This window comes from Lynx rufus, unplaced genomic scaffold (assembly GCF_022079265.1).
Source record: "Lynx rufus isolate CCGP_SWC_20201006 ecotype Redwood Valley unplaced genomic scaffold, mLynRuf1.p SCAF_7, whole genome shotgun sequence".
Taxonomy (NCBI): Eukaryota; Metazoa; Chordata; class Mammalia; order Carnivora; family Felidae; genus Lynx; species Lynx rufus.
In genome coordinates, this window is record NW_025814889.1 from 67,310,386 (window position 1) to 67,324,892 (window position 14,507).

The 14,507-nt window shown below is 33.9% G+C and overlaps 1 protein-coding gene across 1 annotated transcript in view; it reads left to right on the forward strand.

Moving 5' to 3' along the window:
- The window catches only part of CUNH12orf40 (chromosome unknown C12orf40 homolog), a 55,914-nt gene that overhangs the window by 12,450 nt on the left and 28,957 nt on the right, over window positions 1–14,507 (forward strand). Inside the window, exons 8-10 of the mRNA XM_047064965.1 lie at window positions 11,587–12,116; window positions 12,370–12,439; window positions 13,501–13,561. Coding sequence (XP_046920921.1) covers window positions 11,587–12,116; window positions 12,370–12,439; window positions 13,501–13,561 — 661 coding nt within the window. The remainder of the gene's footprint in view (window positions 1–11,586; window positions 12,117–12,369; window positions 12,440–13,500; window positions 13,562–14,507) is intronic.

A 14,507-nucleotide genomic window follows, 5' to 3' on the forward strand; every position in this document is an offset into this window, starting at 1 on the left:
AATTGGGATAAGGCACAGATGCGCGCAGACACAGTTCAAAGCTGCAGTAGCTTGATGCTGAGATGCTGAGTGTAGTTCTGGGGAAGGAGCCTGGCAGTGCCACTCTTGCTGCTCAGGGTACGGTGTGCATGCCGCGTCTCTGACAGCTTGCTGCAGAACAAACACTGACAGCTGTTTTCACTTCTCGCCTTTTTTTTTGTAAAAGCAAAAATCCTTTTCAGATTTCCTTGGGTTAGTAAAAATAGGTACTAACGTAGATCCTTTCATAAAAGCGAAGTGGCATAATGTAAGCTTTTGAAAAGGCTGGATACATGTATCTCATTGTGGTTTTAATTTTACATTTCCCTAACAACTAATGATGTTCACAGCTTTTCATGTGCTTATTAGCTATTTGCATATCTTTGGTGAAATGCTTACCCTTTTTATTTCTGTAATTTTCTTTTTGAAGTAAAAAAAAAAGGTTTTGATTTTGATTGAAATCCAGTTTATTAATTTTTTCATTTATGAATCTTGCATATGGTGTCATAGCTAACAAATCTTTGCCTAAACCAGGGTCATGAAGGTTTTCTCCTGTCTTGTAGTTTTAGATCTCACATTTAAATCTGTGATCCATTTTTGAGTTAATTTTTATATATGGTGTGAAGTGAGTTTCAAAATTCATCATTTGCATTTGTGGAAAGGAAAGAAAATCTTTTCCCCGCTGAATTGTTTTGGCACCTTTGTTGAAAGTCAGTTCACCGAAAAATGTAATTTATTTTTCCCTTGGAATCTCAATTCCATTCCATTGATCAATCATGTCTGCTTTTATATTAGTGCCACGCAGTCTTGATTACTATAGCTGTATTGTAAGTTTTGAAATTGGGAACTACATTAGTCCTTTAATTTGTTCTTCTTTTTCCAAAATGTTTTGGCTCCTAGGTCTTTGCATTTCCATCTAAGTTATAGGATCAGCCTGTCAGTTTCTATTTAAAAAAGAAAAAAGAAAGAGCGAGAGAGAGAAAGCAAGCCCACTTGGAATTTGGGGATCAACTTGGGGAAAATTGTGATTTTAAAATTAGTGATTCTTTCAATCCACAAGCATGAATTGTTTTTCCTTTAGTTTCTTTTTTTTTTTTTTTTTTGAATGCAGCTTTCATTCATAGTAATATGAATGAAGCTTTCTTCATAGTAATCCTAAATTTGAACTGTTCCAGATGTCCATTAAGAATAGAATATTAAAGGGGTGCCTGGGTGGCTCAGTTGGTTAAGCATCCAACTTCAGCTTGGGTCATGATCTTTCGGTTCGTGGGTTCAAGTCCCACATTGGGCTCTGTGCTGACAGTTTGGAGCCTGGAGCCTGCTTCAGATTCTGTGTCTCCCTCTCTGCTCCTCCCCTGCTTATGCTCTGTGTTTCTCTCTGTCTCTCTTTCTCTGTCTCTCTGTCTCAAAAATAAACATAAAAAAATATGTACACGTGCAACTAGTGAAACATTGTGTGTCAACTCTACTTCAATACAAAGAATAGAGTATTATATAATCATATAATGGAATAATACACAGAAATGGAAAAGAATGAACTGATAACATGCAGTAGCAAGTAAAAACATGGATGAAACTCCATACCAAAGAGGACCATTGTATAATTCCATGTATATGAAGTCCAAAGACAGCCTTGATTAATGTATGGTGACAGCAAACAGAATGGTGGTTACTGTTGGGAGTTATAAACTTGGAGGAGCATGAGAAAACCTTCCAGTATGCTTGAAATGTTCTCTCTCCCCAGCCCCCACAGTTTTATTGAGATATAACTGACAAAAATAAATTCAAATAAATGGTATGCTTAAGGTGTTCAACATGATGATTTGATATACATATATGTTGTGAAATGATTACCACAGTCAAGGTAACTAGCATATTCATCACCTTATGTAGTTACCTTTGTGTGTGTGCGTGTGTGTGTGTTAAGTCTATGTAAGAGATGCTCTATTAACAGATTCCAAATATGTAATGTATTATTCTAGTCCCTATGTTGTACATTAGTGACAAATATAACTTACTTGTGTTTTAACTGGAAGTTTGTACCCTTTGACTAGTATCTCCCCATTTCCACCCCCGGCCCCTTCCCCAGCCTCTGACAGTTCTGCTCTTTGCTTCTTGGAATGTGACTTTTTAGATTCCACATATAAGTGAGGTCGCATGGTATTTATCTTTCTGTGTCTGGCTTATTTCACTTAGCATAATGTCATTCATATTCATCCATATTGTCACAAATGTCAGGATTTCCTTATTTTTTTATGGCTGAACAATATTCCATTGTATTTAATCTTTAATTTCTCTTAGTGTAATGTATTATGTTCAATAAAGCCTTGTGCTTCCTTGGCTAAATTTATTCCTAAGCATTTTATTCTTTTTATGCTTTTGTGAGTGGTATTATTTTCTTAGTTTCATTTTTGAATTGTTCTTTGCTGGTATATAGGAATACAATTAATTTTTTAGGATTGATCTTGTCTCCTGTGACCTTGTTGAACTCATTATTAGTTCTACTAGTGGTTTTGTAGATTCTTTAGGATTTTCACTATTACTGGATTATGTTGTCTGTAAATAGAGATATTTTTAATGGTTTTTCAGTCTGGATGCCTTTTACTTCTTTTTCTTGCTGACTGCAGTGACTAGAATCTCTAGTATAGTGTTGAATAGCAAACAAGCAAGGCAAGAGAGGGCATGCTTGTATTATTCCCAGTCTTAGAGAAAAGCATTTAGCCTTACACTATCATGATGTTAGTTGTAGGTTTTTAGTAGGTGCCCTTTATCAGGGTTAGGGAATTCCCTTATATCCCTAGTTCTTTGAAAGTTTTGGGGTGCCTGGGTGGCGCAGTCGGTTAAGCGTCCGACTTCAGCCAGGTCACGATCTCGCCGTCCGTGAGTTCGAGCCCCGCGTTGGGCTCTGGGCTGATGGCTCAGAGCCTGGAGCCTGTTTCCAATTCTGTGTCTCCCTCTCTCTCTGCCCCTCCCCCGTTCATGCTCTGTCTCTCTCTGTCCCAAAAATAAATAAACGTTGAAAAAAAAAATTAAAAAAAAGAAAAAAGAAAGTTTTTAGTATGGATTTTGTCAAATGTTCTTTCTGTGTCTCTTGAGATTATCTTGTAGTTTTTTTTTCTTTTATTCTATTAATATATTGTATATTACTTTATTTTCAAATGTTAAACCACCTTAGGTTCCTGGGATAAAAGCTGCTTGATCTTGGTGTATAATCCTCTTCATATCTTGTGGGATTTGGTTTGCTATTATTTTGTTGATAATTTTTACATCTCTGTTCATGAAGAAATTGGTCTGATTTTTTTTCTTGTGATGTCTTTGGCTTTGGTACTAAAGTTGATACTGACTTTATAGTAGAGTGAGTTGGAAGATGTGTCCTCTATTGAAGTAATTTGTGGAGGATTTATATTTTTTCCTTAAATGTTTTTGCACCTGCTTTACTTAATGGGATGGCTTTTAACTACTATATATATATTTTAATGTCTTTAGGTTTTCTAATTTCTTCTTGAGTCAATTGTGGTAATGTGTGTTTTTCTAAGAATTTATCCATTTCATCTAAGTTGTGTAATTTGTTAGCTGTGTGATAAAGTTGTTTATAGTATTTCCTTGAAAACCTTTTAATTTCTGTAAAGTTGGTAGTGATGTCCCTTCTTTAATTCTAGATCTGTGTATTTCTTCTTTTTCTTTCTTGGTCAATATAGCTAAAGATTTTATTGATATTTTTAAAGAACTAAGTTTTGCATTTCATTTGCTTTCTTTGTTATTTTTCTGTTTTCCATTCCATTGATTTCTGTCTTAATGCTCATAATTTCCTTTTTCTTCTTGCTTTGGGTTTAGTTTGTCCTTTGTGTTTGTGTGTGTGTTTTGTAGATGCTTAAAGTGTAACTTTAACTTACTGATTTGATATTTTCTTCTGATTTAATATAAGTATTTAAAACTGTAAATTTTCCTCTAACCAATGCTTAGAGGTCAACCAATGATTGCTTGGAGGTTGTGTTTAAACATATTGAGCTAATAAGGCTTTTTTTCTGTGTGCAAGAACTCACATTCAGTCAGGGATGAGTAGATACCTGATGCCCTCTCTTGAGTGTGTATACAGCTTTACACATGTATGCAGCCTTTCAGACCGCTGGGGTATTTGGGAGTTTTCTCAATCTCCCTATGAAATTTCTGGATGGTTTTTTGCTTGCTCCAAATATAGCAACCCCAGTTAGCTGTGGTGATGGGCTTTCCTGAGGGCTTGCCACCAAGGTAATGATTATTTTTGGCAAATTCCCTGGGCATGGGGCTCCTCTGTCTTCATTCCTAGACTACTAAGCATTGGTAGAGCTATCAGCCATGGAGCTGGTGGTGGGAGGGAGGTAACTTCCCAGGGCTCCACAGTGGTAAGTGTTCAGTGTTAAGGTTTAGTATTTTTTCTTGAAGTACTGCTTCTCAGTTTATTGTATGCCTTGGTTACTCTCCAGATGCTGCAATGATCGTTTCTGCAAGTGTTATCTGTTTCTGTCATTGCTTTTGGGCGACAGGATCTGCCACACTTTTCACTTATTCCAAGAGTCTGTCCCATGTTGATTAATTTTTGAATGTTAAATAAGCTTTGTATTCAGGAGATAAACTCCACTTAGTTATAGCATGCTATCCTTTTTATGCATTCTTGTTTTTGATTTGCTAAAATTTTATTAGGAATTTTTGCATTAATCTTTATGAGGGTTATTCTTTTCTATATTTCTTTCCTTGTGATAACTTTGTCTGGTTTTGAAATCAGCCTAATGTTGATGTCATAGGGTGACTTGGGATGTATTCCCTAATGTGTAATAATTTTCTGAAGGTTTATGTAGAATTGATACAATTTCTTCCTTAAATGTCTGATAGAGTTCATCAATGAAGCCAGTTGGTATGGAGTCTTTTTTTGTGGGAAGGTTTTTTTTAAAACTATAATTTCCATATTTTACTAAATACAAGGCTAGTCTGAATATTTTTTCTTTGAGTGAAATTTGGTAGTTTGCCATACAAGGATTATATCTATGTTTTATCTATGTTGTAGAATTTATTGACTGAAAATTAATAATAATCTCTTGTTATGTATTTAAAATTTTTAACATTGTAGTGATGTCTTTTCTCTCCTTGCTAATACAGATAAGTTGTCTTTCCCTTCTTTTTCCTGTTTTAAATTGAAGTATAATTGGCCTGTAACATTATAGTAGTTTAAGGTACAGTGTAATTAAATATTTGTATACATTGTAAAATAATCACAAGTCTAGTTACCATCTGTCACGATACAAAGTTACAAAATTCTTATGTTGAGAATTTCTAAGATTTAACTCTTAGCAAATTTCAAGTACGCAATACAATATTATTGACTATAGTCACCATGCTATGGTCACCATTACATTCCCATGACTTACTTATTTTATAATTGGACTTTTTACCTCTTGACCAACTTGACCCATTTCACCCACTCCCCAACTTCCCTCCCCTCTGGCAACCACCAGTCTGTTCTTTGTATCCATTAGTTTTGTTTTGTTTGCTTGTTTTTTTTTCTTAATTTTTTAGGTACATAAGTAAAATTACGTTATTTTTCTTTATTTCTCTGGCTTGTTTGATTTAGCATAATACCCTCAAGTTCCATGTATGTTGTTACTAATGACAAGATTTCATTCTTTTTTATAGCTAATAGTATTTCATTACATATATATACATATATATATATATATATATATATATATATATATATATATATTCCCCATCTTATTTATCCATTCATCTATCTTCGATGGACACTAGGTTGTTTCCATATCTTGGCTATTCCAAATAATACTGCAGTGAACATTGGAATGCATATATCTTTTTGCTCCCCCCCCCCCCCCCCAGATTATTCTTATTTAGAGATGTTTACCTAGGGTGAAAGCTGAGGTCATTCATCAGAGATCATTTTTCTTATCCAGCAAAGGTGTTTTAGTGCTGTAAATTGTCCACTAACTGGTCCTTTTGCTGTATTCTCCAAATTTTGATATGTTTTGTTTTAATTTTCAGTTAAATATCTTCCTAATTTTTCTTTTGATTGCTTTTTCAATCTATGAGTTAGTTAGAAATTTGTTGTTTGATTCCTAGACATCCTAAGGCATTCCTGTTATCTTTCTAAATTAGTTCCATTGTGGACAGGAAACATCCTTTGTATGATTTGAATCCTTTCACATTTGTTGAGACTTGTGTTATGGTCAAGAATGTGGTTTACATTTTTTGTGATTATTGATATGGTAGGGTTTCAGTAGGTTCTCCTATTATTTTTTATTTGTCCCATATCTGTTTATTTTTCCTCTTTTTCTACCTTTTTTTAATTTGGGTTTTTTTAATGGCTTAATTTATTTTTTTTCTTGGCTTATTAGTTATGTCTGTTTTGTTTTGTTTTTCAGTGGTTGCTTTAGTTTATAGTATATAATTTAACTTATCACAGAGTATCTTAAAATTTTACCACTTCAAGTATACTATAATAACATAGTATGCTTTCATTTCTCCATTCTGGCCTTTGTGTAGTTGTATTCATATATTTTACTTATATACATGTTACAGATCCAGTAATATATTATTGCTTATCTGTAAAAAGAGCTAAAAAATGAGAAAACATGTTTTTTTATATTTAAGTACAAATTTACTGTTTTTGATGGTCTTCATTATTTTGTGTAGATTTAGATTTCCATCTGGTGACATTTTCCTTCTAAAGACTTCCTTTAATATTTCTTCTAGAAGGGTCTGCTAGTGATGAATTCTTTAATCTTTTGTGTATTTGTCTCTCTTGTATTCTTTTTGAAAGATGTATTTTGACTTGCATTTTTGCAACAAGAAATTTGCTGTCATTTTTAATATTTGTATATGCTGTATACAGTTTTTCTGTTTTTAAGATTTTTCCATCATGTATTCTCTACCATCGACTTTCTACTATGGATTTTATCCATTGCTTAGGATGTTCATTTTCTTATCATTTCTTGTGTTTGGGCTGTGTTGAGCTTCTTAAATCTGTGAACTTACCATTTTTATCAAATTTGAAAACAGTTTAGCCATTAACTTTTAAAATATTTTTTTCTGATTTCTTTCTCGTCTTTGGGACACAAATTCCATGTAAGTTAGCCCACTTGAAGTTGTGTCATAGTTTGCTAATGTTTTGTTTTTATATTTTCAATATTTTTCTTTGTTTCACCTTACATAGATTATATTGCTTTATCTTCAAACTCACTAATTGTATATTCTTTGATGTCTCATCTTCTCAAATCTGTTCAGTATAGTTTTCATCTCTAGAAGTTTGATTTAATTTTTCTTTATATCTTCCATGCATTTATTTCTTTTTTTTTTTTTATATGAAGTTTATTGACAAATTGGTTTCCATACAACACCCAGTGCTCATCCCAAAAGGTGCCCTCCTCAATACCCATCACCCACCCGCCCCTCCCTCCCACCCCCCATCAACCCTCAGTTTGTTCTCAGTTTTTAACAGTCTCTTATGCTTTGGCTCTCTCCCACTCTAACGTCCTTTTTTTTTTTTTTTTTTTTTTCTCCTTCCCCTCCCCCATGGGTTCCTGTTAAGTTTCTCAGGATCCACATAAGAGTGAAACCATATGGTATCTGTCTTTCTCTGTATGGCTTATTTCACTTAGCATCACACTCTCCAGTTCCATCCACGTTGCTACAAAAGGCCATATTTCATTTTTTCTCATTCATGCATTTATTTCAACATGCCTAGTCTTTCCTCTTTCTTCTTGAAAATAGGGAATATAGTCATAATAACTTATTTTAATGTCCTTGTCTACAAATTCTATCATTTGTGTCATTTCTTGGTCTATTTCTAATCGATTTTTCTTCTCATTATGGGTTGTAACTTTTGGTTTCTTTATATTCCTGGTAATTTTGTTTGAATTATGTACATTATGAATTTCATCCTTCTGGTGTCTGGAAATTTTTGTATCTGTATAAATTATTGTAAGCTTTGTTCTTGATACAGTTTAGCTACTTGAAAATAGTACGATCTTATTGAGGCTTATCTTAAAAACTATTTTTTTTAATGTTTATTTATTTTGAGAGAGCAAGAGTACACGAGCAAGTAGGGGAGGGGCAGAGAGAGAGGGAGAGAGAATCCCAAGCAGGCTGTGTTGTCAGTTCAGAGTCCGACACAGGTCTCAATCTCAAGAATTGTGAGATCATGATCTGAGACCAAATTAAGAGTCAGGCACTTAACCCACTGAGCCACTTAGGTGCCCCGAGGCTTGCTTTAACTTTTTAAGTGGGACCAGATATGCCTTCAGTCTATGGTTAATTTTGCCCCCTGCTGAGGTACACTTCTGAGTACTCTGATTCCTTTTGAATTATGAGGTTTTCCACTCTGGCTGATGGAAATACATTTTCCATCTATGTGTGAGTTCCTGGACTTGTTCCATCTTCTCCTTTTAGATGTTTTATTCCCCTTCCACACCCCAGCCTTGGGTATTACTTCCTATGCATGTGCTGATCAGTACTTAGCTGGAGATTTGAGAACTCTCTGTAGATCTCCAAAGTTCTTTCTTTGAAGCACTTTCCTTCATGATACTTTGCCCTGTGAACTCTATTCTCTGTATGCTTTCTGAACGTCTAGCTCTGTTTTTTCAACAAAGGGAATCTGTGAGCTCTGACTGGGTTGTCTATTTTTATTTTGTGGCTTTTTTTTCTTGAGAGAGAGAGGGTGCAAGTGAGTGAGGTGCAGAGGGAGAGAGAGTGAAGTGGGGCTCACCGGAGCTTGTGTTTTACCTCAAGTGGGGCTCATGTTCACCCAATGTGGGACTTGAACTCACAAACTGTGAGATCATGACCTGAGCCAAAGTCAGATGCTTAACAACTGAGCCACCCAGTCGCCCCTGTTTTGTGGCTTTTATACTCCGTAGGCAGTAAGCTAGGAGCAGTCCTAGGGTTCACCTCATTTGCTGCGTTCTCTCTCTCTCTCTCTCTCTCTCTCTCTCACTCACTCTCAGATCATTATCCTGTTCTACCTGATGGTTGATGTCTGAAAACTTTTGTGTCCTATATTTTGTCCAATTTTTTAAATTGTGTCAATTAAAAGGGGAGATCTAGTTCCTCTTACTTGATACTGGCTAGTTGGAAGTTTTGAAATTTATATTCAGCTAGCAATCAAACTCATATTTTTCAAGGCAAAATGCCAGTCAGTTTTACTTTTGTATGTAGAACCTTTCAGCGTTTCTTATTGCTCTCTTAACAAATAAAGCTCTATCCGTATGATCCAGTAATTCTACCACTGGGTACTTAACCCAAGGAAAATGAAAACACTAATGCAAAAAGATATATGCGGCCCTATGTTTCTTGCAGCATTATTTACAATAGTAAATTATGGAATCAACCCAAGTGTCCATCCATAGATGACTGGATAAAGAAGATGTATGTATATATCCATAATGGAATGTTACCCGTCATAAAAAAGAAGGAAATCTTGCCATTTGCAGCAACATGAATGGATCTAGATAGTATAATGCTGAGTGAAATAGGTCAATCAGAGAAGGACAAAACCATATGATTTCACTCATATGGAATTTAAGAAACAAATAAAAAAAGGGGCAAGAAACCAGACACTTAAATTTAGAGAACAAATTGGTGGTTACCAGAGAGGGATGGGTGGGGAGGATGAGTGAAATAGGTGAAGATTAAGAGTACATTTACTGTGATAAGCACTGAGTATGCATAGAATTATTGAATCATAATTTACACCTGAAACTAATATAACACTGTATGTTAATTATACTTGAATAAAAAAGTGAAGTTTTGTATACTCTGGGTTCTTTTAAAACCTTATATCATAGGTGTTCTTTCACTGATTCTATTCAACCTTTATTCCTTTCTTTTTGTTCCTAAAGTGTACTGCCAGTCTTAAATCTATGCTTATTCTATTCCCTTGATGATGCTTACTCCTTTCTTCACATGTCTGGCCATTCTGTTTATTTCTCTTATTTATCACTTCCTTACTAGGAACTTTCCTGACCAAACTATCTGATACAGGACTTCTAACACAAGTTATTCCATCATGTGATCTTGTAGTATCTATATAACTGTTGTAATTATCTTTTTTATTTATTTATTTTACCTTTGTACTTATTGATGGTTAAGTATTTAATTATTTTAAGAATTTTCCTTTTTTCCCCAAAGTTTTTTTTTTAATTTGTTTATTTATTTGTTTGTTTAGAGTGAGCATGAGCAGGGGATGGGGCAGAGAGAGAGGGAGAGAGAGAATCCCAAGCTGGCTTTGTGCTGTCAGTGCAGAGCCCAACATGGGGCTTGATCTTACGAACTGTGAGATGGTGACCTGAGCCAGAATCAAGAGTCGGACACTTAGCTGACTGACTCACCCTGGTGCCCTAATGGTTATGTATTTATAATTTTCCTGAACTAGAATATAAGCTGTGTTGTCTCCTTCTACATAGTAGGAATACATTAAATGTGTTTAATACACATAAATAAGCCTTCCTTTACTTTTTTTTTTTTTTTAGAGTAATAAAATTTCTCTGGTGTTAAGATGTATATTACTGCATAGTATAGGTTATGTCTTTTGGTATAACATAATAGCATCATTCTGTCCAAAACATCAATGAGACCTATATTGAGAAACAGTGTAGGATTGTTATCTATGAACATACATGGGTAAAACATCTCTCTCTGCTTAAAAGTAAACTTAACTCTTTTATCTCTCTGCCCACAACACATGGCATAGTGTCTGGAAACACAGCAGACGTACATGCTCGTTAAGTATTTAATAACTTAAAAAATGGAAATCAGAGTTTTGGTGGTCTATATATCTTTTCTAAATTTCTTTGTTACCTCCGATCTTTGGAACAACTCAATCCCAGGTAAATTTGTTGATAGTCAATGGCAACAAAATCCAGAATATCTTGATTTCTAATTATGTTCGATGATAGTTTTGATCTGATACAAATTGGACATGTTAGAATTATGATTTCCTCATTAGAAGGAACTTAAAAGTTATCTAGTCTTACCTTTTCATCTAATTTATCTTATATCTTAGATTACTTATATACGCACTTGTATATATGTTTTTCTGCCTTGAGAACTTTAGAATTGTTAGGTTGAAAAAAACCTGTTCTAATATTCCCATGATTATTTGATTTTATGTCTTAACACAGGATAACTTTTCTCTGTACAGTCTTTAAATATCTCTCCCTGGTTAAATGAAGCAGCAGCTACACACAGTGTCTAGGTTATTCACTAGATCTTGTTACAGAAAACAAACTATATATAGGTTGGGCATATTTTGTTTTATTAATATAATAGTAAATTGAACCCATACTAATTTTTCATGTTGAAATACTGAACTAAGTGTAGATTAATTTTATACTTACTAAAGCACTAGAAGAATACATTAGACAATTTTCCACCCAAAGCAATATTTTTTTAATTAAAAAAAATTAAAACATAGTCTAGGTAATTGTTAGTAGCTACTTGATATGTTCTCTAAGAATTTAAGTGCTTCAAAATGAAAATGCCCTATTTTTTTTCTTTCTAAATATGTTTTTACGTATCCCAAAGTCCAAGAAACAGGAATTTCCTTACTGGAAGATCTGTTAGAGTTATGGGTGAAGATTGTGGAAGCATGAATGAGCAAAGACAAACAGACTTTATTACTGAAAAACAATCAGTACAACCTATTTGGAGAGAAAATAGAAGAGAGGTTTCAAATTTTCTTGAAGACATGAACCAGCCAACAGCCAGCCTTATATCAGAGAATTGTAACTCTTTTATTAGTGAAAATGTGATCAATTTATTAAACACAGATCAGCAGAGGATAAAGAAAACCTTTGACAAGTGTGGTTATGACAGTATGGAAGATAATTGCGCAAACACAAGTTCTGATAAAAATCATTCAGCTGGTCAATGCATTAGAAGTATTTTTACAGATCCAGAGTTGACTTTTAGTTGTTCGACTTTTAATGAAACACATTATCCAGAGAGGTGTCAGACAAACAAGAAGTATCAGAAAGAGTACAACAATAATGAAAGAAATACTTTTACTATATCTTTTAAGAAGGATTGTTGTATAGCCAGCTCTGAAAATAAAGGTGAGTGTCATACACGAAAAACATAATTTATTGGGGTTTTTTTGTTTTCAGTTTTAGGTGTGTGTGTGCGCGCGCGCACGTGTGCCCTCGTGTGTGTGTGTGTTTAGGAAGCCTTATGAAATTAAAAATAGCATTGTATTATATGACTTTTTGTATCAGTAATTCCCCTCTGTATGGGTCATAAGCTTTAAATTAAAAAACAGAGATGGTCTATGTTAAGGTTTTGGTTCAGTGCATATTTTTATTTTTAAAGGAAAATTTGAAAATGATTGCCAGGAGAAGACACCACAGAATGAAATCCAGAAACATCCGGTGAATTATATGTAAGTTTTTAGGTAAATCCAGGGAATACAAATCAGGATCTAGTATAATGCATGTTGAAGGTTTGACCTGATGCAAAATGAGGTAGGCGAATAGCTGTCTGAGAGTGGGTAGACCACCCTCAAGGAAGGCTTACTACTTACCAGAATCTTGGTAATACCACCCCACTTGAGAGTATGGTGCTCATATTTGCAGTGCAAAAATATCGGGAATGATAGTATTAATTAGATTTGGGAAAACTGACTTACGTATATAAGAAACTTATATACCCACCATAGTGTCAGTTTATTAATTTATAGTAAGAAATAGAAGAGTCACATGTATAGCAATGCTTCCTTGCATGGTGAGCATATTTTCCAACTTTTGGCAGTTCTTTATGGGAAGATTGCTTGGTTAGTATAAAATCAGAACAAGAGAGTGATAGAATTCAAATATTAATAGCATAAGCAAGCATATTAACAGTTTATGGGACTGTTATTATAGGTAATTAAACAAAAGTTCTAGTTTCAGAAGAGTCCAAACTTTTTTTGTAGTGATTATGATGTAGTCAGATTTTGGTCTTGAAAATCATGAACTAGAATATATTTTTATTCTGAAAGTATTTCTTAGGGAAATATTTAAAATGTGTTTATAAAAAGAGTACATAAATGCTATTTTTATGGGATTGACACAACAAATTAATTAAAATGTAGATTCACAACTTAATAAAATCAACAAAGTAGCTACTTTGTTGACAGATACTCAAATTTTCAGAAACGTGTGAATAAAAAACATTGTAGGCCTTGAATTTTTGAATGTACTTTATGAAAGTGATTTAGAACATGGTCCTCCAATCTGGCTAAAGGTCCACATAACTTGAAGGGGTGATTTTTTTGAATTAAAAATGCCAAGTTTGATCCACATATAATAAATAAGCACTTTAGGTTGGAGCTTATGAATCTGTTTTTTGAAAAGCTTCCCTTGTAATTCTGATCTGAAACCAACATTGGGAACAATAATTTAGAACAAGGGTTTTCAGTAGGATTAAAGCACACTTTAAAAGCATCTTATTTATGATCCTTAGGGGTAATATCTCTTTGGAAGGATTGCATTCTAATCCATCATGGGACTTGAGATTTGGTGAGGTAAAGTACATCTTACATTATTTTTCCAATTAAGTCAGTTGTATTATGTCATAATATAATAATACTGGTTGGCAGTTTACTTTGGTTTAAAGTTTGATTTAAAGTTAGTTTTTATCAAAAAATTTCTTTTTAGGTTAATACTTTTTCTTTGTTTTATTTTTTTTTCACTTTGGGGAAATTATAGCTTAGATTTAGACGTAAAATTACCACCTTTTTAAAAAGTGTAACATGCTTTAAGATAAACCAATCTAGATGCTTAAAAAATTCTTCTTATAAGTCCTATAAAATTTTTTCCAAGATGAAAACATCAGGTTTCAGTATCCTATGGTCAGCATAGTTATATGTTTAAGAATACTGAAAGATCTATAAGCACTGGTTATGTAAGTTAAAACCACTGCTGGTAATAAGGGTGTGTGATTGTTTCAACAGTCCAGGCTTTGTGCTAGGAGCTTTATGTACTTTACTTCTAATCTCCAAGAGCCTGATCCTGTAAGGTCTTCAATGCAGAAGAGACTCAAGTTCAGAGAGATTAAAGAAATTGTTCAAGGTAACACACTCAAACCAGGATTCAGACTCTTACCTGACTCTATATTTTCACAGATACTAATTGTTTTCTCTTTTTCTCTTTGATGAATATGCATTGAATACATAATATGTATTCATATAATAGAATTTATTGAGGGTCTCCTATATGCTAGACACTGTTGGAACAGTGGTGAAAAAAAGTTTTTGTTTTCTGAAGCTTACATTCTTTTATGCACCAGACACTGAAAGGTACCGAGAGGAAAGGGCATGGAACCTATCTTAGAAGCTATGGTAGCTAGCCTGAAACAGAAAAAAAGAACCTAGTACATTTAGATACATTGCTCCAATTACAAAGGTTTGTAGAAACTTAGTAAAAGACACTTCTTCTAAGTTTTTTAAAGGAGTTTTATGGTTTCAGTTC